Here is a 27634-nt window from a genome sequence, read left to right on the forward strand (position 1 = left end):
CTGGCGGCCCCCCTCCGGTTGTAGCCGCCAGCGGGGTCGCGTTGTTGGGGTCTCCATGCTGCTTGGCTCCGGCGCTGCTGTGTGGCCCCCCCCAAATCTCCCGGGGGGCTGTGATGGGGGGGGGGCTTTGCAAAGCAGCCGGTGGGGTGGGCTCTGCGGGGGGGGCAGAGAGCAGGGCATGGCTTTGCAAAGACCCCCCCCCAGTCCAGGCCCCCAGCTTTGTAACCCCCCCAGGCCCATGCAATTGCCCCCCCCCAGCCTTGCAGAGCCCCCCCCCCCCAGGCCCATGCAATGGGCCCCCCCCAGCCCCGCAGAGCCCCCCCAGGCCCATGCAATGTGTCCCCCCCTTGCAGAGCTCCCCCAGGCCCATGCAATGTGCCCCCCCGCCCCTTGCAGAGACCCTCCAGCTTTGCAAATCCCCCCCAGCTTTGCAAATCCCCCCCAGGCCCATGCAATATCCCCCCCCCCCCGACTTTCGAAGCCCCCAGGCTCTTGCAAAGCCCCCGGGTATTGCAGCGCATCCCCCCCCGCCCAGCCCTGCAACAGTCCCCCAAAGCCTGCAAAGCCACGTTCCCCCCCCAGCTTTGCATCCCCCCCCCAGGCCCATGCAATACCCCCTCCCCATCCCCCAGCTTGCAAAACCCCCAGCTCCTTCTGATGCGTCCCATCCCCCCCCCGGACCCCCAGCTTTGCAAACTGCCCCCAGCAGCATGCAATATGCCCCCCCCCCGCCTTGCAACTCCCCCCTCCGGCCTTTGCAAAGCCTCCCCCCAGCTCCAGGCCTTTCAAAGCCCCCCAGGCCTTGCAATGTGCCCCCCACCCACCTTGCAAAGCTCTGGGAAACTCGCAAAGACCCCCCCACCTTGCAATCCCCCCCCAACCATGCAACACGCCCACCCCCCCAGCTTGCAAAGCCCCCAGACCCTTGCAATATGCGTCCCCACCCCCTGAACCCCCAGCTTTGCAAAGCCCCCCCCATCCAGCCTTGCAAAAGCTCCAGGGACCTTGCAAACCCCCCCCCCCCCAGCCTTGCAATACTCCCCCCGGCCGCCCTTGCAATCCGACCCCCCCACGGCCTTGCAAAGTGCCCTCCCCCAGTCTTTGCAAAAGCCCCGGGAGCTTTGCAAAGCACCGCTCCCCCCGCGGCCTTGCAACACCCCCAAGACCATGCAAGGCCCCCACCCTCCCCGCCCCAGGACCATGCAACACCCCCCGGCCTTGCAACCCCCGCCCCGGCATTGCAACCCCCCCGCAGCACCATGCAAAGCCCCCCCAGCCTTGCAACACCCCCCGGCCTTGCAACCCCCGCCCCAGCCTTGCAACACCCCCCAGCACCATGCAAAGCCCCCCCGGCCTTGCAACACCCCCCAGCACCATGCAAAGCCCCCCCGGCCTTGCAAAGCCCCCCCCGGCCTTGCAACACCCCCCAGCACCATGCAAAGCCCCCCCGGCCTTGCAAAGCTCCCCCCCCGGCCATGCAACACCCCCCAGCACCATGCAAAGCCCTCCCCGGCCTTGCAACACCCCCCCAGCACCATGCAAAGCCCCCCCGGCCTTGCAAAGCCCCCCCAGCACCATGCAAAGCCCCCAGCACCACGCAAAGCCCCCCTTTCTTTGCACCCCCCCCCCCGGCCCCGCAGCCCCCCCCGGACCTGGGGTCCCGGTGCCGCAGCCCCGCCGCTCCCCGCTCGCCGACACAAAGGGCCGGAGCGGCCGGGCCCGGCCCCGCGCCCCCCCCGGTGTCCCCCCTCCCCCCCCGCGCGTGGCCGTCGCCGCCGTCACTCAGCGCCGGGACCGGCTTTAACCCTCCGCAGCCCGGAGCCGGCGGGGAAAGGGTTAACCCCCCCCATGTGCATCCTGACACCCCCAAACTGTGCACACCCCCCGCGTGCACCCCATTGCACCCCCAAAATGTCACCCCCGCCCCATGCACCCCCAAAATGTCACCTCCCCCCGTGCACCCCTTCCCCGTGCACCCCATTGCACCCCCAAAATGTGCACACACCCCCGTGCACCCCATTGCACCCCCCAAACTGTGCACCCCGTTGCACCCCCAAAATGTGCACCCCCAAAATGTGCACCCCCCCTTGCGCACCCCATTGCACCCCCAAAATGTCACCTCCCCCGGTGCACCCCCGTCCCGTGCACCCCATTGCACCCCCCAAACAGTGCACCCCCCCCCCCATTGCACCCCCAAAATGTGCACCCCCCCGGGCACCCTCCCCTTGCGCACCACATTGCACCCCCAAAATGTCGCCCCTGTCCCGTGCACCCCCGCCCCGTGCACCCCATTGCACCCCCCAAACTGTGCACCCCCCGTGCACCCCGTTGCACCCCCAAAATGTCACCTCCCCCCGTGCACCCCTTCCCCGTGCACCCCATTGCACCCCCAAAATGTGCACACACCCCCGTGCACCCCATTGCACCCCCCAAACTGTGCACCCCCCCTTGCGCACCCCATTGCACCCCCGAAATGTCACCTCCCCCCCGCCCCCCCGCCCCGCGCACCCCATCACCCCCCATGACCCCCCCTTTTGCCCCCCCCTTTCCGTTGCCCTCCGCACCCCCCTTCGCCCCCTCCCCCGGCCCCTCTCGGCCGCCGGGGGGGGGGGGAGGGGCAGCGAGGGAAACCCCCGCCTTAGGGCCCCATTGGGCGACGGCGCTGTCAATCACGCTCAGACACCCCCGCCCCCTCGAGCCGGCGCCCCGGGCCCGCCTCCCCTGCGGCGGGAGTGACAGCGCGGCGGGACCAATGGGCGAGGGGAAGAGGGCGGGTGGGCGGGATCGGGGCCGGGAGGACACGCCCCCTCCCAGCACTCGCCTGGGGGGGGGGGGGGGCGCGGGGCGCTCGGCGCTGCACGGGGGGGGGAGAGATGTGCCGTGGGGGATGGGTGCTGCATGGGGGTGCCCCCACCCCCGGGTGCTGGGTGCTGCATGGGGGTGCCCCCCACTCCTGGGTGCTGGACGGGGGGTGCCCCCCACCCCTGGGTGCTGCATTGGGGATGCCCCCCACTGCTGGGTGCTGCATAAGGGGTGCCCCCCACCCCTGGGTGCTGCATGGGGGATGCCCCCCACCCCTGAGTCCTGGGTGCTGCACAGGGGGTGCCCCCCCCGGGTGCTGGGTGCTGGACGGGGGTTGCCCCCACCCCTGGGTGCTGCACAGGGGGTGCCCCCCCCCCCGGGTGCTGGGTGCTGGCCGCGGGGTGCCCACCCCCGCCAGCACCGGGCCGGATCGGGCCGGGGCCGGGGCCTCGCCCCCCACCGCCGGGACCCCCGGGAGGTGCCCGGGGCCGGGGGTGGCAGCGCCGCGGCCCCCTCCCCCCTTCCCTCTCCTCTTTGCTCCTCTCCTCCCTCCCGATTTTCCTTCTTTCCCCCTTCTTTCTGCCCCCCCCCCCCCGTTTTTACTCTTTTCCCACAGCCTGCCTTCCTTTCTCCCTATTTTTCTTCTTTTCCCTCTTTTCCCATTTTCTTTTCTCCCTTCTTTCCTTCTTTTCCACTTTCTCCCTCCTCCCCCCCCAATTTTCCCTCTTTTTTCCTGTTTTATTTCTTCCCCCCCTTCTTTTCCTGCTTCCTTCCTTCTTTTCCCCTTATTTTTCTTCTTTTCCCCCTATTTTTCTTCTTTTCCCCCTATTTTTCTTTTTTTCCCCCTACTTTTCTTCTTTTCCCCCTATTTTATTTCTTTTCCCCCTTCTTTTCCCCCTATTTTTCTTCTTTTCCCCCATTTTATTTCTTTTCCCCCTTCTTTACTTCTTTTCCTGCTTCCTTCTTTTTTTCCCCTTATTTTCCTTCTTCCCCCTTCTTTCTTTTCCCATTTTCTTCCCCTTTCCCCCATTTTTATTCTTTCCCCCCTGTTTTCCTTATTTTCCTCCTATTTTCTTTCTTCCCCCCCTTCTCGCCTTCTTTTCCCCCTTTTTTTCTTATTTTTCCCCCTCTTTTTTCCTTTTATTGTGTGCACTGAGCCATGCTCCCCATTTTGGAGGGGAATATCATGAGCACTGAGCCGTGCTTCCCATTTTGGGGGGAATATCATGAGCACTGGCTCCATTTTGGGGGGCAGTATTATGGGCTGTGAGCCGTGCTCCCCGTTTCAGGAGGAACATCGCGAGCACTGAGCCACGCTCCCCCGCTTCGCCCCAGCTTCCCGCACCCCGCGCCTGTTCAGGGACGGCTCTTGCAGGACAGGCTCTTACGTTCGGGCTTTTTCAGGATCTGGGATTCATTTACGGTGCTGCTGCGCATCCGAGCATCCCCACCCGGGTGACAGGTAGGAGACGGGAGAGGAGCTCCTCTGGGATATTTGCATCCTTGGCACAGCGTAAAAATTGTTCAAATTTTCCCTCTCCTCTGGTTTCCCGCCCAGGCCGAGCACCTTCTGCCTCGTACCATGCCGAAACGGAAATGCAAGTTCACCGACGAGCTCCAGGCAAAGTATCCCTGCTTCCGCATGGGCCGGGAGAGATGGGAGGCCGAATGTTTGGTGTGCCAGGAGGGCACCTACGTCTCTGTGGCCAACAAGGGCTCGCTCGACCTGGAGGCCCACGTCCAGTCCATGAAACACAAAAGGAACGTGCTGGGGGATGCCTCGGCGGCCGAGCTGCCGGGCTGCTTCCTCCCCGCCGACTTCCAGCCCTTTGATGCTGCCGCCGCCACCGCTGCCGCTGCCGAAACCCCTTTGGGCTTTGCCGCTGCTGTGCTCTAGGACTGCGGTGAGCCGCTGGCTGGCTCGCCCGGCTTGCCCAAAACGCCTGACCCCGTCTTAGATGTCTTGGGCTTGCAAATCAAGACGGAGGCGAGGCTGGACGAGGCGCTGGCCCCCTTCACGTTGGACTGTGGGGCGGACCCGCTGGACGGTGTCCCCTATTGCGGGGTGGCCCTGGGTGCGGGCGAGGCGGGGACCCCTTTCCCCATCCAGATCCGCTATTTCGACTGGAAGCGGGGTGGTGTGCAGAGCAGGGTGATCGGTGTGGAGCCCCAGCTGGGTGAACCGGCCCCCAGTGCCACCGCGCTGGCATGGGAGGCCTTAGAGAGTCACGGGCTGCGGCAGCGGTGTGTGGCCATTGTAGGTGAGAGCCCCAACGCCATGCTGGGGGGGCTGGGGTGCTGCACCCAGGGTCCAGCTGAGGCGTCTGGCTTGCGGGAGCTGCTGGAAGGGGTCTTCATTGCCACCGACTGCCCCGCGCACCTCCTCAGCAACTGCATCCAGCACGCAGCAGACAGTCTGGAGGTGGACCTGCAGTCCCTTGTCTGGAAGATTTACACCTATGTCTCTGCCTACGCCGTCTACGCCGAACCGCTCAAGGACTTCTTGGAGTTTGCCAAGAGGGAGTACCGGCGGCTGCTCCACCATGCCAGGGTGCCCTGGTTGCTCCTGCTGCCGGCCATCACCCGCTTGCTGCAAGTCTTCCCAGCCTTGAAGTCCTTCTTCCTCTCCCTCAGCCACCCCCGCTTCGCCATCCGGACCTTTTTCGAGGACAACTTCAGTGAGATCTACCTACAGCACATGGCTTCGCAGGTGGCCGTCTTTGACATGCACCTCAGGACCTTGGCAAGAAAGGACAACTCACCCTGTGAGGTGCTGGGCGTCCTCTCCTCCGTCCGCCGCACCCTCCTGGAGCGCAAAGCCCATGGCTTCGTGTCACTGCGGGTGAGGGAGCTGCTGGCGGAGCAGCGGGGGGCCAGGAGGGTTGGAGAGTGCGACACCTTCTGCCGCCATGTCCAGACCCTCTACGTGGCATTCCTCGACTACCTGGATGCTCAGATGGGGCCGTTTGGGGAGCTTTTCCGTTTCCAGTGGATGCAGCTACGGGCACCACCAACGTGGGCGGAGGTGGAGGTGTGCATCAAGTACCTGGCAGACCACGGGGTCATGGTGGATGACAGCAAGTGCTTCGACCAATTTTGCTACCTGACCACCTTCTTGAAGGACTGCAGGAGTGGCAGTGACTTTGGTGCCCTCCAGACCCACCAGAAATGGGTGCGTTTCTTCGGCAGCTCCTGCAGCCTGTCTGGCCACTCAGAGCTCCTCAGGATGGCTCAGGTTTTCTTCTCCATCCCCTCCTGCGGGGCCGATTTTCCCAGGGGGCTTTTTCTGCTGTGAAGCTGGTGGGACCAGGCGTGGATCTGTTGTCCGTGCTGCTGTGGCTGGGCTACTGCGAAGCATGCGGCGTGTCAAGACTTCTTTTTTGCAGCGATAGACCTACCGATTCCTATTTTTGTACATCAGCCCACCGGGGAGGATTTGTTAATGGAGTTTTTCAAGGCTGTACGCCGTCTGCAGGAGAAGTAGCTTTGCTCTTGTGCGAATAAATACTGCCATGGGCTCTGGTCATCTGTGAGCACTGGAGGGATGGCTGGGGGTCAGATGGCTTTTGGGGCCAAAGTCACCCAGGACTCAATGGACTTATTTCTTGGGTTGGAGAGAGGGAAGGTGAAGTTTTGTCCATGCACTTGGGGTCTCCAAGCTTGGACCTCAAAAGCAGACCTCAAGCTTCTGCATCCACCTGCCCTGGCTCTACCTAAGGGGTGGAGAAGGCTCTTGCAGCATCATGGAGGCACCTGGAAATACCCGAGCTTTCCAGCTGGGGACGTTTTGTCACCTGCCTGCCTGCCTCAAATTCCCCAGGGATCATAGAATCATAGAATACCAGGTTGGAAGGGACCTCAGGGATCATCTAGTCCAACCTTTCTTGGCAAAAGCATAGTTTAGACAAGGTGGCCCAGCACCCTGTCCAGCCGAATCTTAGAAGTGTCCAATATTGGGGAATCCACCACTTCTCTGGGGAGATGATGCCAACGGCTGATTGTTCTCGCTGTGAAAAATTTTACTGTTGTGTCCATTCAGAATCTCCCCAGGAGTAACTTGTACCCATTACCCCTCATCTTTTCCGTGTGACTCCTCGTAAAATCGTCTTTGTAGCCACCCATTAAATACTGGAATGTGGCGATAAGGTCTTCCCTAAGCCTTCTTTTCTCAAGGCTGACCAAGCCCAGGTCTCTCAGCCTTTCCTCTTCTGGCAGGCTTCCCAGTCCTTGGATCATCTTGGTGGCCCTTCTGTGGACCCTCTCCAGCCTGTCCACGTCTTTTTTGTATAGCGGGGACCAAAAGTAAACACAGTATTCCAGGTGTGGCCTGACAAGCGCTGAGTAGAGTGGGATAATGACTTCGTTATCTCTGCTGGTGATGCCCTTGTTGATGCAACCCAGCATCCCGTTGGCTTGCTTTGCCGCAGCAGCACGCTGTCTGCTCCTATTGAGCTTGTCCACCAGGACCCCCAGGTCCCTTTCCACAGAGCTGCTCCCCCGCCGGGTAGATCCCAGCCTGTGCTGCACTCCTGGATTATGTTTTCCCAGGTGCAAGGCCTTACATTTGTCTTGGTTGAACTTCATAAAGTTCTTGTTAGCCCACTCTTCCAGCCTATCCAGGTTTGCCTGCAGGGTGGCTCTCCCTTCCGAAGCGTCCGCTTCCCTGCTCAGCTTGGTATCATCGTCAGACTTCATCAGGCTACACTTGATCCCGTTATGCAGATCACTTATGAAGACAGGAAACAGCGCTGGGCCCAATATCGATCCCTGGGGGACCCCACTTGTGACAGGTTGCCAGTTTGAAAAGGGGCTCTTTACCACCACTCTCTGGTGGCCAGCTCCCCAACCACCGCACGGACCACTTATCTAGACCGTAACGCCTCGGTTTCTCTAGGAGGAGGCTGTGAGAAACTGCATTGAAAGCCTTGGAGGAACCCAGGTAAACAATGTCCACCGCTCGCCCCACATCAACTGAGCAGGTCACTTTGTCGTAGAAGGCGATCAGGTTTGTCAAGCGCGATTTGCCCTCGGTGACTCTGTGCTGGCTTTTCCCAATCACATGCTTCATTTGGCTTGCGATAGCCCCCAGGAGGATTCGTTCCTTTCCCAGGGGCTGAAGTAAGACTGATGGCCCTGTAATATCTCCTCTGGGATGGTGAAGGGCTCTGCCAAGGCCGAACACCAGGAAGAACCGCCATGAAGAGAGGACTGCCCTCCTCCCGATGCTCCCCACCCCCTCATCACCTGCAAGAGGATTTGTCTCAGAGGACCTTGAGGCATTTATTGCCCGTGCCAGGAGATGCAGCAGAGATAAGGTGCCCAGCTGACAGAAAAGAAATATTTGCATTAATATTCACCTCCTGCCCAAGTATTTGTCAATGTTCACATGTGTGTCGTCCTCCCTTGCAGTTTTCCTCCTGTGATCGCAAGAGCAGCACCGGGTATCCAAAAAATGCCTTTTCCTTGGATCCAGCACCGTCATGTTATAATATTGACACAAGCACACCCTGCCCGGGCAAGGACTTTGAATATCTTGAGATATGGACCCCTAAGGATCATCAAATCCAAGGAGGACTTTGCACAGGCGTTATCAGAAAGTCGTTTTTCTTGACAGCAGCTTGATTTTTCTGCTCCAAAACCTTCTTCCCACCGGAGAGCTGCCTGGAGCTCTGGAGAAGACATTTGGAGATGAATGGGAATTTGGTGTGGCAATGCTTTGAGCGGAATGTGGAGATCCAGATCACCAACAAAACCGAGGATGTCACCTTGTACAACCCCAGGTAATGCCATGAGGAGAGGGCAGAGGGTGGAAGACCCCTTTCCAGAGGAGACCTCCCCCAGGATTCAGGCAGAAGGTCCAAGCTGGACCATCTCCCAGTGGCTGGACCACTTCCCAGTGGTGAGACCATCTCCCAATGCTTGAACCATCTCCCTCCTAAGCCCAAGTGGTCTCTCCATCCCTTTTCCTCCTCACCTGTGCTCTCCTTCCAGGAGCTACTGCTTCAGCGGCTATAGCTCCATGCCGCCCAACCCCAGGATCCTGCCGGGTGCCACGGAGAGTTGCCAGTTCACCAACTCGGTGGTCCGTTTTCAGGGGTGTGTGGGGCTCCTGGTGTACGAGGCGGACACCTTCACCTTGGCCATCCTCTTCTCCAACCCCTTCGACTACAATATTTTCTACATGGTGCTTGCCATGGAGATCTCCCTGAAAAAAGCCCACCTCGGCCCCTTGGAGGACCTCTACACCAGGATGTATAGTGGTCAACCTTCCAGCACTGACAAGGACACCATGTTCCACCGAGTCAAGCTTGGCGCCTGCCAGGAGGCTGCCACGGTGTTTGCTGGCAATGTGCGGGTCACGGCCACCATGTCCAATGCTGCCAAGTCAGTCATCAGAGTCATTATGGAGAATCAAGATAGTTCCTCCTCTGAATCCAAAGGTGGCACCACCCATTAGCCTTGGGCAGCATCAGCTGCAGGGGTGGGCATACCTTGTCCGTGTTGCTGTTAACACCAGGCAGAACCTGCTGCCCTCAATAAATGGTTGAGTGAAGCAATTGTGCGTCCAAACTCGTGCTGTGTTGCCCTAAGATAGGAGAGGAAGAAGCCCAGGTGGGATGGAAAATGCTTCTTTTATCTGCTAATCCCCTTTTTTATCAGCTTGGAGAACTCCCTGTTGAACGGTAAGGAAGGGGAGCGTGGTTTGAAGGTCCTGTGGGTGGGCTGTGCTGCGCCTGGGGCTTGGGAGCTTGCTTGGAATCAATGCCTGGTGGAAACCTGCTCTCCTGAAGGTGCTCTTTCTGATTTGAATTATAGCTTGGGTTTAGTTTTGATGTTTGTCCAGCTGGTATCCACTTGGGGGTCCTGGTGTAGGGGGCAGACACCTTCCCACTGGCCATCCTCTTCTCCAGTCCCTTGGACTACATTTTCTACCTAGAGGTTGGGTTCAAAACATCTAACCTAACCCTACATCTATCGGACCATCCCTCCATTTCCCTTCCCTATGTTCCTGTGGTGGTCATGCCAGTCTATGAGTCATCTCTCTCCTAACCCAACCTGTCTCTGTGCCCTCCATCCATCTGCCTGCCCACCCCTCCATCTAGAGGGGTACATTTTTGGGGATAAAACCTGGTGCAGCTGGAAGCCAAGCACTGGAAGTAGTGGGGCAGATCTCTTCTGGGCCAAAAAAAAAAAAAATAATCTCTTTCCTTTCTTCTGCTTTCCTTCCTATGCGGCAAAGGAGGAGAAAACAGCTCTGGGCTTCTTCATGTGCCACGTTATCTGATGAGAGGTTGGTGGTTACCATGAGCTGTGTCATATTTCATTGTGAGGTTTTCTGGGCTTGATGTTTCCTGTGAGTGAACAGATTTCACCTGGGGCTTTTTTTTTTTTTTTTCTTTTAATTTGTTCTGCTTTGTGGGTGGAAGTGGCAGCAGCAGCCAAACCAGGAGAAAAAAAGCAATGTGGTGGGGCAGCAGAGATGGATGGGGGGTCACTGGGGCTGTGGTGTAGCTGAGGCAGTGGTGAGGGCAGGATGAGGTCTGCTGGGTTTTGTGGGGTAGAAGGGTGCAAGGGAGCTCTGAAATGCAAATTGAAGCCTTTCTGGTTGCTGGCTGAAGGGTTAGATGCAGCTGAGAGGTGGGATGGGGCAAAGCCATGCCGAGATGTCTCCATCACCCCTCTCCAATGACCTGACACGCCCTCTGCCTCCCTTCCTCCAGACAGGGGGTGGGTGACACAAGACCAAACACAAGCTTTCCCCTTTCCCTTCACCCATTAGTCCTTCTTGAATGTCTGGTGGATCCGATGGGACCTTTGGTGGACCTTCCTGATGGGAAGGCCTGCCAGATTTATCCTCTCTCATACTTGGGAACTGCTGGCAACAGGTCCCGGTGCTGGACGTGCCTTTGGGCAATGTCTTGATGGGCTCCAACCATGGGAAGTGAGGTCTACAGCTGAGGCTTGCACAGGACTCAGGCTCCTACCTCCATTTGGTGGAGGATGAAGCATCTATGAGATGTTCAGAGACCAATGCAAAGGGCCAACAATCAGAGGCAAAACACCTTTTTAATTAATGGACCTTTTTAATTAATTTATGCCCAAGAGCCACCACGATGTTCACAGCTGGAGCAAACTCTTCTCCTGCAAGCAGCTCGGGCAGCATGTTTTGGCTGAGGGCTGTGTCTCTGGGGCTGTAGGTGAAGAAGTTGGGTCCCCAGGATGCTGAAGAGCTGCTTGCAGTGGTTGGAGGTGCAGTGCAGGTGGTATTAGGTCAGGGGACACCCCCCCTGCCACAGCCACGGGGAACTGACAATTCACCGTGGTCCTTGCCACGGAACCCCCAGCACCTTGGAGCATTTCCCTGGTCTGGCAACACATCCTCCAACCGCGAGGGCTCCTGAACATTTCTTCCTTCGCAGCACTTGTGAAATGCCGTGGTCTTCTACCAGGGCATGAAGCTCTTCAACCTGGCCATCTGGACTCGCTTTCCTGCAAGCAAGACATAGTGATGGATCCATAGGTGTTGTTGGACCATCTCTGCAGAGAGGAGCCTCCATGAGGTGCACACAGCTCCATGCCTTGGTGGGGGCTTCCAAAGCCCCCCCAGATGGCCCAAAGCTCACTTAGTGCCTCCTAATCTTGCTCAATTTTAGCACGTGCACCCGTGAATCCCTGATGGGCGGCACAGTTAACAGGCACCACGCACTGAGACCGGTGGTTCTCTTACCGATCTGCAGGAGGAGATGGATGCCCAGAGCCAGAGCCAGGAGGGAGAGGACCGCAAAGGCCAGGCTGACGGAGACTCCCAGCCCTGGGAGAAAGCAAGCAGATGGTGGTGAGGAGGAGCACTGCGTCCCACAGGGCCAAGGCGGGGTAAAGCCAAGCCCTGGACCATCCCCACCATGTCCTGGGCTGTGTGATTCATTTTTGGTCATGCTAGGAAACCTGCAGAGCCACCTCTGTGTCAGTGGGAAGGGATCTCCAGAGCACTGAGACAGAAAAAATCCCCTTAATCCGCTGGCCACACTCCTCCTCATGAAGCCCCATATTTACTTTCCTTTCCCTGCAATGAGAGCTCATGGCAGCTTGTACTCCACCCAGGGAAATCCAGATCTTGGGATATGGTCAACCCAGGGACCTCCAGGTCTTGGGAGAGAGGGTTGGGAATATTGGTTCCTTCCTCAGCTGGTTTGCCCTGAGCACCCTTCAGGGAGTGATGGGAAGGGGAAGTGAACTGCAGCACGTATCTCAGCTGCTTTGCGGTAAAGGTCTATACTCCCCTGGGAAGGAAAAATGAGGAATTTTCATTTGCAGCGTCTGGCCAAGCTGAAGTCGGTAGCATCACTGGTGGCACCTTGGAGCTTGGAAACCCAGATGCTTGGCCAAACTTCATCCAGAAAAACAGGGACGCTTACCTCCAACTGGCAGCTCTGGGCTGGTAGCAATGCTGCTGTTCCTCGGGTCATCCTTCCCACCTAGACAACAAATACGTGGAGAAAGGGTCACCCCAAAACTGCCCTCTCCTCCCCATGCTGCGGGGGTTGCCCAAGCATGGCCAAGCAGTGGTGTTTTGGGGTGGTGTGTGGCTCCTCCTAGGCTGGATGCAGGATCCTCTGGTGGGGTTAACTGGGAGCATCCCTTCACTGAACTGGTCTTGCTGGTCAAGATCCAACTGTGTTGGCATGCAAGCAGGGGCAATCACTTCTGGGGTTTCTCAAGGGCTATCCCTCATATGGGGCAGGATCAACCTCCCCATGCCCTTCTCCACTCACCTCCGGTGGTCAGGAGCCACGGGACACTCAACCTCGAAAGCATGACCTGTCCGAGGCTGCTCCGGCGCCGGTACCCGCAGGAGTAGGTGCCGCTGCTCTCTGCGGAGAGCTGGATGGCGAGCGTGGAGGTGAACTGGCCTTTTCTCACCAGGTGGTTTGCCAGCTCCACTCCGTTCTTGCAGAAGAAGATGTGGGTGATGGGGAGATGGGAAAAAACGAGGCAGCGGGCAAGAATCAAGTCCCCTTCCTGAGCTGAGGAGATGTTTGGGAAGAGTGCCGGTGGGGGAAAGTCACCTGGAAGAGTAAAGAGACGCAGTCGTGCTATGATGATGTGGAGCTGAGCACTGGTGAGCGATGGATTTTCAGCTCTCCAACTTCAGCGCTGACTTTGTAGCTGCTTTTTGATGGAAACAGCAAACTAAAGAGGGGGAAAAACAGGAAGAAGAGATTGGAAGAGCCTGTTTTTCAGTCTTGTGATGACTCAAAATAGTTGGACTATAGGAGATCAAAAGCTCTGCTTATTTCAGGAGTCAGCGCTGACACAGGTAAACACAGTGGGAGAAAAACAGGAGGGTAAATATAGGGAAAAATACTGTTTCTAGTGACCCAAACCATTTTTTACATCCAAGCTGAGTATTTCAGAAAAGACTCAGTCAAAATACGTAAATTCTGGGACAACAAAGCACTTCATTGTGGTATTTCCAAAGGGGAATGTTTTCATTTTCTGTACTTTCAAGCCAGTATTTCCCGCTCCATCATAAAAATTAAAAATAGCAGCTTCCTTTGCCAAAATCCTCTCTAGCAAAATTGATATCTTTCATGCCCGCACCCTACCAAAGAAGCATATATGTGGTGGATTTCTTTTTTTTTCCTTTTGGTTTGCCCTCTACCTTGAAAGGCAACACCAGCCCCAGGATCAGAGCTGCCTTTTTGGGCACCCCGGGATCAGAAAACACCATCCAAAGGACATAAGCAACGTTACAACGTGGACCTGGAGGGTTTTTCCAGCCACCCCTCTTGTCTGCACTCACCTGGGGAGCTGCAGGTCTCCGGCTCCATTCCCCCAACACCTGCGTAGGACAGCAGAAGGGGTTGGTCTGAGATGGTCTGCTGGTCTAGAAGAGGACACCTTGCAGAGGACATCTCTCTGAGGTTGGAGATGCAACCTTGGGAAAGCTTGCAGAAGATGGGGAGTGTTTCCTGCAGACCTCAGCATGAAGGAGGTCAGAAATCACCAGTGAGGCGCAAAAGGGGCTTTTGGGTGATGCCTTGTCCCTTCCTGCCCAGCCAGGGACAACCACACCACGCCTGGACCCGAAGAAGGACCAAGCCCGTGCTCATGAATCGGTGCAAGGATGCAGTTCCTTCTGTGGAAGCTGCCACTTTAAGTCTCTCTTGGCAAAGTAAGTCACTGGCCAAAGGTTGTCCACAACCTGTCACGGCAGAGATGGCCCTTCAGACCCTCCAGAAAGCCCATGCTGTGCTTTCAGACTATTGGACGACACAGAAATCGCTCCAGAAACTCATAATTTTGGCTGGCGCTTCCATTTATTCTCTCTGGAGATTTCCCAAGGGGACCGCTTCAAATCCACCCCACACCATCCCATGGTGCTCCCGCCCAGTGTGACTCTCCGAATGCCCCCCCAACACCCTGCCTGGCCACCTACCTGCCAGCCAGCCCAGCAAGAGCAGGGTACCCGCAGCCTCGGCCAGCCAGCTCCTTCTCACCATGCTCATCTGCAGGCAGCGCTGAGCTCCCCGGGACCAAGCTGCAGGGGAAAGGGGAAGCTGAGGCTGGTTTCGTCCCTGCGACGCATCCCCCGGGGCATGACCCAGCGTCCTCTCGGGGAGGAGAGAGCAAGAGGATGCGACAGGCAGGATGTGTGTTGCCACATCGGGTGCATGCCCATGGGCTTGCAAACCGTACAGCAGCGCCTGGTGCCTTCCTCCCTGTATTGAGTTTGTGTGGCAAGGTTTTGGTAGTGGGGGGCTACAGGGGTGGCTTCTGTGAGAAGCTGCTAGAAGCTTCCCCTGTGTCCAATAGAGCCAATGCTCACCGGCTCCAAGATGGACCTGCCGCTGGCCGAGGCCGAGCCCGTCAGCGACGGTGGTAGCGCCTCTGTGAGAACATATTTAAGAAGGGGAAACAGAACTGTGCAACAGGAATTGCAGCTGGAGAGAGGAGTGAGAACATGTGAGAGAAACAACTCTGCAGACACCAAGGTTGGTGAAGAAGGAGGGGGAGGAGGTGCTCCAAGCGTCGGAGCGGAGGTTCCCCTGCAGCCCATGGTGAAGACCATGGTGAGGCAGGCTGTCCCCCTGCAGCCCATGGAGGTTAATGGTGGAGCAGATATCCACCTGCAGCCCGTGGAGGACCCCATGCCGGAGCAGGTGGATGCCTGAAGGAGGCTGTGAGCCTGTCAGAAGCTGGAGCAGGCTCCTGGCAGGACCTGTGGAGCCATGGAGAGAGAAGCCCACGCTGGAGCAGGCTTGCTGGCAGGACTTGTGACTCCATGGGGGGCCCACACTGGAGCAGTCTGTTCCTGAAGGACTGCACCCTATGGAAGGGACCCACACCGGAGCAGTTCATGAAGAACTGTAGCCTGTGGGAAGGACTCATGTTGGAGAAGCTCATGGAGGGCTGTCTCCTGTGGGAGGGACCCCATGCTGGAGCAGGGGGAGAGTGTGAGGAGTCATCCTCCTGAGGAGGAAGGAGCGGCAGAGAAAATGTGTCATGAACTGGTCGCAACCCCCATTCCCGTGCGCTGCTGGAGGGGAGGAGGTAGAGAAATCAGGAGTGAAGTTAAGCCCAAGAAGAAGGGAGAGGTGGGGGGAAGGCGTTCTAAGGTTTGGGTTTATTTCTTATTGTCCTACTCTGATTTGACTGGTAATAAATTAAACTAATTTCCCCACGCTGAGTCTGTTTTGCCTGTGACGGTAATTGGTGAGTGATCTCTCCCCCTCCTTATCTCGACTCACGAGCCTTTTGTTATATTTTCTCTCTCCCGTCCAGCTGAGGAGGGAGCGATAGCGCGGCTTTGGTGGGCACCTGGCGTCCAGCCAGGGTCAACCCACCACACTCCCCCACCCCAAAAAGGACCCCCAAAGAGGCTGCTTCATCCTGGTGTTTTGCACCATGTTTGTGGGCGCCTGGTTTTGGGTGGCTCGGGGGACGTCACAACTGTCCCCAGTGGGACGCAGCACCTCCCAGCCGCTGTCCAGCATCCCCAGGGCAAAGCCAGCTCCCCTCAGTTTTCTCTCCAGCCTCAGCCCTGAGGTTCCCATAACATTCATGCCTTGGGAAACAAATACGCAACATGCTTTCAACATCTCTGGGAAGAACAGAGTTTCCTAATTTCTCCTTTTTTTGGTGTGTCTCTCAGACACTAGACTGACATGCAACCCAGCTGCCTATGCAGAGGTGCTGTTTCAAATGCCCCGGGCTTGTGAAGCAAACCCAGGGGATCTCCAGAGTTATTAGATACCTTTGCCTGCTGAAAACCAACCTTGGAGCTCCACTATCTTTGCCTGATTAAACCAGCCTTGGTGCTCCACTGGCAGGAGCTCAGAGACTTGGCTAGCGTGGAGCTGAGGCTTGTAAAACCCCCATCTGCCCAACGTGCAGCAGGAGAAGGGTTTTCATTCCAGTCTCCTCTGAGCGTGAACGCATGGAAAGGGGTTTGCGTGGTCCTGCGTGCGTCCTCCCCTGGTCCAGACCCTCCCAGCCCCACGTATCCTCCTTGTTTTCTGCACAATCACTGGATTTAGTCCCTGCGCTCCATCCCCAGGGGTGCGGGATTCACCTTGTTGGGATCCATCGTTCCTTGGTGGGTCAAGCCGTCTCTGTGGGGCGGGCATGGAGATGATGTCCCCAGGGAGAAGCATCTTTGGCTCGGAAGCCAGAGGAGTGCACCGGCTGGAAAATCAACAGAAATAAACCTCTCTCTCCCCTTTCTCTCCTCTCCTGCATGTTTCTTTCGCATGCTGCTCACTTTCGGTTTCCTTTTCAAATATGTATTTGTATTTCCTAGTCTGCGATGTTTCTCTTCTCTGGTAACCCGAGGGTGAAAGATGACTTGGAGAGGGCTTAGGCTTGATGTTCGGGAGAACATGGAGTGAGGTCCCAGAGCTCCTGCAAGGCTTTCCAGTGGTCTGCATCTTCTCTAGCCTTGACTAAGCTTTGGAAAGTCGGGGAGAAAATGAAAATAAAAGGCTTTAAACAACAGAAAACAGCTACAGGTCATCCCAGAGCACAGATGATGTGGGAAATGTCCAGAGTGTTTGGAAAACATGACACCTTGAAAGAAAAATGCAAACAGTAAGCCAGAACCATTTTTAAGCTAATTTTTTCCTAGATACACCCAAACTGATTCAACTGCATTACGAAGGGACGGCTTGTTTCCTGCCACAACTATTCTTTTTTTAACTCAGTAAAACGGATGAAGAAAAGCCAGGGCTTGTCTGTCTTCTAGAAATAGTGTAACGGCGGGCTGGGGTTTGCCGTGGAGTCATGCGCCTCCATCTTCTCAGGGTTTGAGGAGGGTTTAGCGATGCAACCTCAAAGGCTCTGTGCTCTTGTGGTGCTCGGAGGGGGGGGGGTGTCCCTCTTTTGGGGAGAGGTTTGGGGGATCGTTGCAGCTTGGGGCTGAGCTGGGAAGGTGGAACCTGGTGGGGTGCAGGCACCTGAACTGCAATTTGTTCTCCTCTGGCTCCATCCCTCTTTCCAGAGGATGTTGTTGACCACATCAATCCTTGCCCTACCTGGCAGGGAGATGCGTGGTTAGCCAGACTGCCCCCCCCATCAGGGATGCAGGATTTGTGCATGAGGATGAAGCTGCTTTGGGGCAATTTGGGGGGCTCAAAGCTCCCGTCCTGATCTCCCCACTGTCCTGTTGTGGATGCTCTGTGAGTCTGGAGAAGGGTGGGGGGGTTGGACACAGAGATCCAGGAGGAAGGTGGGAAGGATGGGGTGAATCATCACCATGCTGGCACCAGAGGTGTGCAGAGGTGTGTGAACACTTAGGGCATGGGTGGAAAAGATGGAGCAGGACTCCTGGGTTGAAGGAGTCTAAATAGAGGGGAGAAAAAAAACAAGAGGATGGAGTAATGCTTGATCTTCAAACTTGAGCAGGTGTCCTTGGCCCACAGGGCTCTCATAATTGGCTTCGGGTCAATATGTGAGATTTAGAAGTTCAGCACTTCCAGGGTCACCTACCTGGAACAACAAACCCACCCAAAATGGCCTTGGGGTGATGTCAAGTGAAGAGGCACAAGGCAGCAAGGCTCCGTGGTCAGGAAAGGGGAAAGGAGGGTGGGAGCCAACCTCACGGTCAGTCTCGGTGGCAGGGCTGGAGGTGAGAGCTCCTGCCTGCATTTTGGAGGTGCATGTGGGTAGAGGGGGGACTCAGAGGAGAAAAAACATTGCCCGTGAGAAAAGCCACTGTCAGGATGGCTGGCCAGAAGCCATTTCAGCACCCTTCATCACAAAAAGTAGCACGAGGTGGAGAAGAGCAAGGGGAGACCTCTTCCACACATCTAAAGGCCCAAGGTCTTCACGGGCTCAGCCGTCCCATTGGCAAAAGCAGCTTGGCCCTGCTTGGTGAGATGGGTCCCATCTCTCCCCATGGGATGATGATCTGCAAAGAGGGTCCATTGGTCACAGAGCCCAAAAGCCTGTTGCCCAAACCCGTTTCAGAGCCAATTATCGACCTGTAATATCAGTACCCTCCTCCTCATACCCTTTTAGACCTCAACAACAGGATTGAGAGGAACGCCAGGTGGGCCCCCATGCCCTTGACCACCACCCCCAGAGCTCTGTAGTCACTTTTGAGCCTGCCCGGGTTTCCCCTTGCATCCACACGGAAGAAGAGCAGGGAGTAGCAGTCCGAAAAGGGTAAAGAAGAGTGGGGGACAAGGGGCAGGAGGGCTGTGCAGGGAGGATGCTGCCGCCGAGGGACAGGCAAACACAGCTCGTGCTCTGGTGTCTGAGTGCACGGAAATGAAAGCGGGGGCTCTGCAGGCGCAGCGTCCGCAGTGGGGGCTGAGGCAGGGCCCCTGCTCGTCACAGCCTCTCGCTGTGGGAAAGGCACTGCTAGCCACGGAAATGCAGCAGGACCAGTCCCAGGTGCGCTGCAAGCCACGGGCCAGGCAGCTCTTGAAGCGCTCTCCCCAGCTCAGAGGAAAGGCAATGCTTCACGTAGGGGCTGTTCCTGCAGCGTCCCAGAAAATGCTGAGGCAGGTGGGATGGGCCAGGCTGTCTCCTTCTCGCCCTGCCTTCCTCCTGCTGCTGCTCGGTGAGTGGGGGGATTTCTTTGCCTTGGTGCTCAGGCCTGGAGGGCTGGCGAGTGGGGCAGGACAGGGCACGTCCTGGGCCCAGGGGAGGATGGGGAAAGGGTGTGCGGAGCGGCCGTGCAGCCCTGAGGGGCAGAGTTGCCTTGCCGAAGGGAGGAAGATGGTTGCTTCCTTGAGCTATGGTGCAGCTCTGAGCAAAGGGTGCATTTTTCCAACACCTCTGAAGGGGATTCAGGTCATAGTGTGAGAGTTGATAGATGCTGGAGTGCATTCGGGAGCCAGGGGCATCCACCTGGAACAACAAACTCCCCGGAAATGGGCTTGGGATGGTGTCACAGAGAGAAGACCAAGCAGATGCAGGATAGAGAGGCATGGGTGGGAAGGTGCCTGCCCAGCAAAGGACTCAGCAGTGGGCACGTGGGCAGGGGCAAGTGGGTGAGCTGGGTCGCTGCCCCTCTAACCAAAACCCTCTCTACCCCGTGGTGCAGGTGCCGTCGTGACCGCCCAGGACATCTGCAGCTCCCCAGGTGCTGGTGAGCACAGGGATGGGTCCAGACAAGGGAGGTGTGCGGGGCTGGATATAGGACGAGAGAGGGTATTTGTTGCCCATGTGTGAACCCCTGCAGAGGAGACTGCAGTAATGGTGGCCTGTGCCATCTCTGTACCATCTTTCTAGGTAACCTCCCAGCTCCTGAACTCTTCATGAACACCCTCCACGCTCAGGAGGGGGAACAGGTTTTCTTTCACTGCTTCATTGCCCGGCATTCCCCTGCTACCCGAATTGTCTTCTGCAAGGATGGGGTGGAGGTGTTGAGCCTGAAAGCCCAACAGGGGCAGCTGCGCTACTTCATGCAGCTGAACGTCACCCTGGGGAGCGCGGGGACGTACGCTTGTGGATACCAGCACAGGAATGACAGCAACTGGGTGAGGAGCTCTGCTCTCAGTGCTCCCCAGCACCTGGCTGTCACAGGTGAGACGCGGCACTTGGGCATGGGCAGGCACCGCTCCAGAGCCCTACAGACCCCACTTGAGGCTGGGGACCCTGTTGTGCCCCATGTAATGTCCCTGGGTGGCTGGGATGCTGAGCCCAGCCTTTGCCACTGGGGCAACTCCTCCCAGCCATGGCAGAGCGTCTTGCTCCTCTCCTGCCGCCAGCATCATGGCAAGGGGACAGTGGTGGTGCCACATCTAATCCAGAGCCACGGCTGTGCAATCCATTGATTTATTTGTCACGATGCCTGATAGATGGTGGATCGGGGTGCCCCCCCAGTTGCTTAGTGTGTGCAGGACCCGGGAGAGCTGGAGACTCACCCTCTCCTCTTGAGGAACCTGTCTCATGTTGCGGCAGGGCAGGTTTAGGGTTGATATTAGGAAAAACTTGGTCACTGAAAGGGCAGCCAGGCACTGGAACAGGCTGCCCAGGGAAGTGGTTGAGTCTCCGTCCCTGCAGATATTTAAAAGACAGGCAGATGTAATGCTGAGGGACATGGTTTAGAGGTGGACTTGGCATTGCTAACAGTTGGACTTGAGGATCTCAAAGTTCTTTTCCAACCTAAACGATTCTATGAGTCTCTCCCTTTTTCCTCCCAGGCAGCAAGTCCAGCTCCCAGGCAGGGCCATCGACCACAGGTGAGTCATTCCCTCCCTGCACACCCAGGGTCCCCCAGCATCGGGCCAAGCGATGCCGGGCTGCCAGCCCCAGGACACAGGGACATTCATCACCTGGGATCTTGCCTGGCTCTAAGGGCGTGTCCTGCTCTCTGCTTTTCCCCATGATGCCCCCTCTTCCCCAACACCTTCTGTCCCTCCCCAGCTCCCCAGCCCCAGCCCTTCGACACCTTCCCCACAGGCATCGCGCTGGGAGTGGTGGCCGTGTCCCTCCTCCTCCTGGCTGCAGCCACCTACTGTGCTGTGAAGAAAGGTGAGCGATTTGGGGAAGTTGAGGGTAAACGTCGAGGGCAAAATCACACCCTGATGTGGGGGTGCTGCTGTCTGCCCTGTGCCCGTTTGGACTGGCTGGTTCCTTCACCCATTTCATGGGAACCTGAGCCTCTCAGGCCTTTCCTTTATCACCTGCAGGGAGCAAAGGTGCTGAGACAACCCTTGGGCTGTGCACAGCTGCTGGGAGCTTGGGAGAAGCCAGTCTGGGAAACGGGATGCGCGGTTGCATAGGCTGGGCTGGCAAAATCCCTCCCTGAGAGAGGGGTGGAGGTTCAGCCCATCACCTGCATGGTGCAGCCCAGAGCATGGAAAGGCAGGGTAGCAGGTAATGGGATGCTATGGGCCAGTTTTCATGATGGCAGGCCTGGCTCAGGATGCCCTGGCTCAGAGAGGGAAGAGTCTCTCCTCCAAGGGGTTTTACCCAAGGAACAAAACCCCTGTCCTTTCTCATCTCCACCGCATGTACACCTGCCTTTTCTGGACCCATCCCTGTGCTCACCATCATGTGGCACCTGCACCATGGGGCAGAAAGGAACGCTGCACAGGAGACTCTTCCCTTCCCAGATCCAATGTTTTTTACAGCCCCAACAACAGTAACAGTGGCCCGGGGCATCCCTGTCCCTCTCTCTAGGAGACCTCCCAGCTCCTCAACTCTTCCTGAAGACCTCCAACACTCAGGAGGGAGAGCAGGTTTTGTTTGACTCCCACTGACGGGCAGTCCCCTGCTACCCGAATCATCTTCTGCAAGGATGGGGTGGAGGAGTTCAGCCTGAAAGCCCAACGGGGACAGTTGATCTTCTCCATGCCCTTGATCGTGACGATGAGGAGCATGGGGACATATACATGTGGATACCAGCACAAGAATGCATTCAACCAAGTGAGGAGCTCTGCTCTCAGTGCTCCCCAGAACCTGACTGTCAGAGGTGAGACGTGGCACTGGGGCACAGGCAGGCACCGCTACGGGGCCCCACAGACCCACAGTGGAAGGCGAGAGGACCGTGCCGTGCCCCATGGCGTGTCCCCAGGTGACTGGGATGATGGGGTTCAGCACGAATTTCAGCCCAGCCTTTGCCACCGGGGCAACTCTGCCCAGTCATGGGAGAGTATCCTGCTCCTCTCCTGCCCCCAGCATCACCGAAAGGGGACAGTGGTGGTGCCACATCTAATCAGAGCCACAGCTGTGCAATCCATTGAGTTATTTGTCATGACAGTTGAAAGATGGTGGATCAGGGGTCCCCCGGTTGCTTAATCTGTGCAGGACCTGGGAGAGCTGGAGACTCTCACCCTCTCCCTTTTTCCTCCCAGGCAGCGAGTCCAGCTCCCAGGCAGGGCCATCGACTACAGGGGAGTGATTCCCACCCTGCACTCCCAGTGTCCCAGGAGAGTCTTGCCCTCTCAGATCAAGGGCATTTTTCCACCCTAACAACAGTAACGTGGGCCTGGGGCATCCCTGTGCCCCCTCTCCAGGTGACCTCCTGCCTCCTGCCCTCGTCCTGAACACCTTTGGTGCACAGGAGTGGGAACAGGTTTTTTTCGCCGCTCCATTGAGCAGCAGACTCCTGCTACCCAAATTGTCATATGCAAGGATGGGGTAAAAGCCTTGAGCCTGAAATGCCAGGAGAGAGTTCAGCCTGAAAGCTGGAAGAGCTGTTTTAATCCAGGGCCACGTGTCCCGGCAGGGAGCTACCATCCCCTGCGCCTAGTGATCCAAGGGTTTCCATCTGTCCTGCCATCACCCTGGCAGATGTGACCTGAGGATGTCTCAGCCCATCTGCCCATACTCAGGTGGAAGGGGTGGCCGTGCCTGGCCCTCTGCATCCCACACCCACCCACCCATCTGTGGGGCAGGGGGACCGGGCTGCAAACCTCACCCAGGAGATAGGAATGGGGGGGCAGTGGATTACATGGGGATGTACTCTCACCATCAGTAACCCCTGACATGGACCCAAGGCTCAACCTACCCCGCGTGGCATCTCAGGCCTCCCTCACCAACGACTCCCTTCACTGACTTTCCTTGTGGCAATGGCGACTGTCATGTTGGGTGCAAAGAAGCTTTCTGCCTGTGATGCTCTGCAAGCAGTGCAGCCAGAGAGGTCGCACTTGGGACATTGGGTGGCTCTTCTTTTGGGAGCCTTCACTGCTGGGAAGCAGAGCTCTAAAATGGGTAAACTGGGGCAGAGCGTGGAGACAAAGGGGCAAAGATGGCTGGTGAATACAGGAGGAGTCCACAAGAGATGTCCTGCCTGATACAGTGAGGATGTAGGGCCATGGGTGAGCTGCATCACCCACCTGAACCACGATCCCACCCAAAACAGGCTTGGGGGGTGTCAAGGAGCCTGAGGAGATGCAGAAGGAAGAGGCAGGGATGGGAAGGTGCTTGCCCAGCAAGGACTCAGCAGTGAGGACCTGGGCAGCAACATCTGGATGAGCCAGGTCACTGCCCCTTTAACCAAAACCCTTTCTGCCCCATGGTGCAGGTGCCACATGATGGTGAGCACAGGGATGGGTCCAGAAAAGGCAGGTGTACATGCGGTGGAGGTGAGAAAGGAGAGGGGTTTTGTTCCTTGGGTAAAACCCCTTGGAGGAGAGACTCTTCCCTCTCTGAGCCAGGGCATCCTGAGCCAGGCCTGCCATCATGAAAACTGGCCCATAGCATCCCTGCATTACAATCTTCCTTCCAGGGGACCTCTCGGCTCCTCATCTGAGCCTCAACTTATATTTTGCTCAGCCTGGTGACACAGTTGTGGCCGGGTGCTTCATCCTGACGGGGTGTCCTGCTACCCGAATCATCTTCTGCAAGGATGGGGTGCAGGAGTTCAGCCTGAAAGCCCAACAGGGACAGCGGAGCTACTTTGTGCTGCTGAACGTCACCCTGGGGAGTGCAGGGACATGCGCTCATGCGTACCAGCACAGGGATGAGAGCACTAGGGTGAGAAGCTCTGCCCTCAGCATTCCCTGGCATGTGGCACGGTCGAGTGGGTAGAAGGGACAAGGCACTTCCCACCAGGTGTCTGTGCTGAGGATGGAGCTGTGTCCTGGGGAAGGTAGGGCATGGCGCTGGCGTCATTCCCCAGACTGAGTGTCCCTGTCCCTCCAACACCCACCTCTGCTGCAGACGTGGATCTGGGGCTGCTGAGAGAACCTGAGCTGTGCCAGGGATGCTCCAAGGTCTCCCCTCTACCTTTACAAGCCAACATCAGGGAAAGTGGAGAGGTTTGCATGAGCTGAGTGCTTCCCCATGAGTCCAGTTAAGCGAGATGTGAGCTGAGGGGACTGCTCGGTGTCTGGGGTGGTCCCAGTGCAGCACAGTGAGACTCACAATGTCTGTATTTCTCTGACAGGCAGCAGCCCCTCGCCCAAGACAGTGTTCCCACACAGAGGTGAGCAATTGCTAGTGAGCCCTCCCCAACATCTCCTACCTCATGGACTTGCCTTGTCCACGTTGTGACCCTCCTCTCTTCCAGGGCCAGCCATGCCCCTCTGGATCTGGATCCTGCGCTCTGCCCTCACCCTGCTCCTCCTGACGTCCGCCCCCATCATCACCCTCATCCTCGAGAGATGGAGCCACTGTGCCACCGAGGCCAGGCAGCCGAGAGACATCCCCATTGCCCCCTGATGCCCTCACTGCCCTGGGCTCCCCACTGTCCCCACGCCTCTTTGCCATCAGTGCACCATGAGCCACACCACCCCCAGGCTCCCCGTTGGGGTCAGGCCAGTTGGGGTAGCATGTCCCTTGGCCGTCGCAATGCTCTCTTTTGCTCAGCCCCTGCTCTCTCCTCAGATGAAGGGCACTTGAGTCTGTCACGCTCCCAGGTGTGTTGAACCTCTGCAGGTGCCCCTCCAGCTCACAGAAAACCACCTCTCCATTGCCAGGTCCATGCCTGCAGCCCAAGAGGACACAGGCGGAGGGTTTGACAGCTCCAGCCTCAGGCAGCCTCTGCATCCCTCCAATGCTTCTCATTACGCGGGCTGGTACCAGCAGCCAAGGGCAGTTCCCCAGGCACCGGCCAGCTTGTTACGGTGACCAGGGCAGAGGCACGTGCGTTGGCAGAGGGTCTGTGGGAGGCGAGCTATAAAGAATATATGTTCCGAAGTGGGCAGTTGATGGTGCTCCTCTGTCTTTAACTGAATTTCTGGAAGCTAGCTGGGAGAGCTGCTTTAATCCTGGCTGGCGGGGCCACGTCTTCTGGGAGGGAGCTGCCATCCCCTGCACCTGGGCATCCCGGGGTTGCCCTCCCTTCTGAAACTGCTGCGGCCAATGTGGCCTGGAGAAGTGCTGAGCTGAAGATGCTTGAGCCCATCTGCCCATACTCAGCTCGAAGGGGTTGCCGTGCCTGGCCCTCTGCACCCCGTACCCACCGAACAGTGGGGCATGGAGACCGGTTTGAAAAACCTCTCCCAGGAGAGAGGAATGGGAGGGGATGTGGATGACATGGGGATTGGGCCTCGGCATCAGCAGCTCCAAAATGCATCCCAGGCTCCACCTTCTCTCCGCTCTAAAGGCCGCAGGAACATCAGTCCGAGCAGAGCTATTGCACGCAAGGCTTCAGCAACCGTCCCGGGTGCTGGTGTAGGGCAGGGAGGTCTCCAGGCACAACTAATCCTGCTGAGGCATCCCTCACCAGCAGAGAAGCCCAAGGCGATGGTACGGGTGAGAGATGCAGCCACCTTCACCTGCAGCTCCTCCACGCAGGGTGCCCACAGTGGCTGTGAGGGAGATGCACTCATTTGGGTGCAGGCACTCCAAAGCCTCCCCGGCTGTGCTGAAAACGCCTTCCTGAGAAGGGTGGAAAGATTCAGCGTGTCTTCTTCATCATCCAGTCCAGAACACAGCCAGCTGGGGTCATAGACATGCAAAGAGCTGGCCCGATTTCCAGCCCTCCAGCCCTCTGCCCTCCCCCAACTTTTTTTGGCCCCTGGCTTGGACATTTGCAGCTGCTGCTGCTGCTGCTGCTGCTGTGTTAAGTTCTGCTGTAAGCCCATCTCAAGCCCAGCAAAGCATCATGGGGACACAGGTCTCTCTGAAGGAGCAGTTGGGTTGATGGTGGGCAGCGGGAAGGAAATCTCATTTCTAAATATGAGAGCCACTGCTGTGTGCACGAAGGAGTGGTCTGGCCAAGCAGTAGTGTGGTTGACTTCTGAGCACGCAGAGCGATCAGGAGGCGAATACCTCGCTGCTGAGAGAGCAGACGTGGGAAAGGGAGGGCTTATTTTAGAGCAAGGTCACTGGAGGCCCAGCAGCTACAGCGAGGAACAGTGGCTGGGCTGAGCTGAGGTGGTGCTGAGCCTGGCTGAGCCCATGCTGCATGCTGGGATCTACTGTCCCCAGGCCTCTCTGAACTTAATTTTTATACAGAGAAGCTGTGCATAAGCCTCTTGTGCATCTACCCTTTTTGGGGTAGAAAAACAGCTTGAAAATACACTGCCCCTCTAACCAAAACCCTCTCTGCCCCACGTTGTAGTTGCCAGCAAGACTGCTCAGGACATATGCAACTCCCCTTGTGATGGTGAGCACAGGGATGGGTCCAGAAAAGGCAGGTGTGCATGGGGTGGAGACGAGAGAGGGATGGGTTTTGTTCCGTGGGTACAAACCCTTGGAGGAGAGACTCTTCCCACTCTGAGCCAGGGCGTTTTGCAGCCTGGCACCATGAACACTGCCCTGTAGCATCCCTGCACCACTACCTTCCTTCCAGGTGACCTCTCGGCTCCTCATCTGAGCCTTGACTTTCATTCAGCTCAGCCTGGTGACACAGTTGTGGCCAGGTGCTTCATCCTGACGGGGTCACCTGCCACCCAAATCATCTTCTGCAAGGTTGGGGTGGAGGAGTTCAGCGTGAAAGCCCAACAGGGACAGCTGAACTACTTTGTGCTGCTGAACGTCACCCTGGGGAGTGTGCTGGGGAAGGTAGGGCATGGCGCTGGCGTCCTTCCCCAGACTGAGTGTCCCTCTCCCTCCAACACCCACCTCTGCTGCACACACAGGTCTCGACAGTGCCCAGGATTAGAAAGGCAGGGCTGGGGCTGCTGAGGAACCCTGATCTCTGCCAGGGATGCTCCAAGGTCTCCCCTCTACCTTTACGAGGCGACATCAGGAAAAGTGGGGAGGTTTGCATGAGCTGGGTGGTTCCCAATGAGTCCAATATAATGAGACGTGAACTGGGGGGTCTGCTCAGTGTCTGGGATGGTCCCAGCACAGCACAGTGAGAGTCACAATGTCTGTATTTCTCTGACAGGCAGCAGCCCCTCGCCCAGGACAGTGGTTCCACACAGAGGTGAGTGATTGATAGTGAGCCCTTCCAACCATCTCCTTCCTCCTGGACATGCCTTATCCATGTTGTGACCCTCCTCTCTTCCAGGGCCAGCCATGCCCCTCTGGATCTGGATCCTGCGCTCTGCCCTCACCCTGCTCCTCCTGATGTCCGCCCCCATCATCACCCTCATCCTCGAGAGATGGAGCCACTGTGCCACCGAGGCCAGGAAGCTGAGAGAAATCCCCATTGCCATCATTGCCCCCTGGTACCCTCACAGCCCTGGGCTCCCTGCTGTCCTTGCTGCAGCCTCAGACAGTGATGCTCTCCAGGTTCTGCATTGCTCAAGCACTTCCCATCACTCAGAGTGGTGCTGGCAGGGAAAGGCACGTACCTGGCACCAGCGGGCTGGTGACAGTGCCCCGTGCAGAGGCACCTTGGTCGGCAGAGGGTCTGTGGGAGGTGAGTTATAAAGGATTTGTTCAGAAGTGACCAGCTGATGTTGCTCCTCTGTCTTTGAGTGAACCCTCTGAACAGAGCTGGGAGAGCTATTTTAGTCCTGGCCGGCAGGTCCATGTG

The 27634-nt window shown here is 57.5% G+C and overlaps 1 protein-coding gene across 1 annotated transcript; it reads right to left on the bottom strand.

Moving 5' to 3' along the window:
* Window positions 1-10917: 10917 nt before the first annotated feature.
* LOC309600982 (uncharacterized protein) lies at window positions 10918-27311 on the bottom strand (the record flags this gene model as incomplete). Its single annotated transcript, XM_082333719.1, has 8 exons — window positions 10918-11292; window positions 11531-11614; window positions 12219-12278; window positions 12576-12869; window positions 13607-13645; window positions 14243-14344; window positions 25430-25514; window positions 27210-27311. 8 exons carry the CDS (start codon window positions 27309-27311, stop codon window positions 11246-11248), a joined length of 813 nt encoding a protein of 270 aa, XP_082189845.1. The 3' UTR covers window positions 10918-11245.
* Window positions 27312-27634: the final 323 nt, after the last annotated feature.

Source organism: Platalea leucorodia, assembly GCF_965183815.1.
Source record: "Platalea leucorodia genome assembly, chromosome: 27".
NCBI lineage: Eukaryota > Metazoa > Chordata > Aves > Pelecaniformes > Threskiornithidae > Platalea > Platalea leucorodia.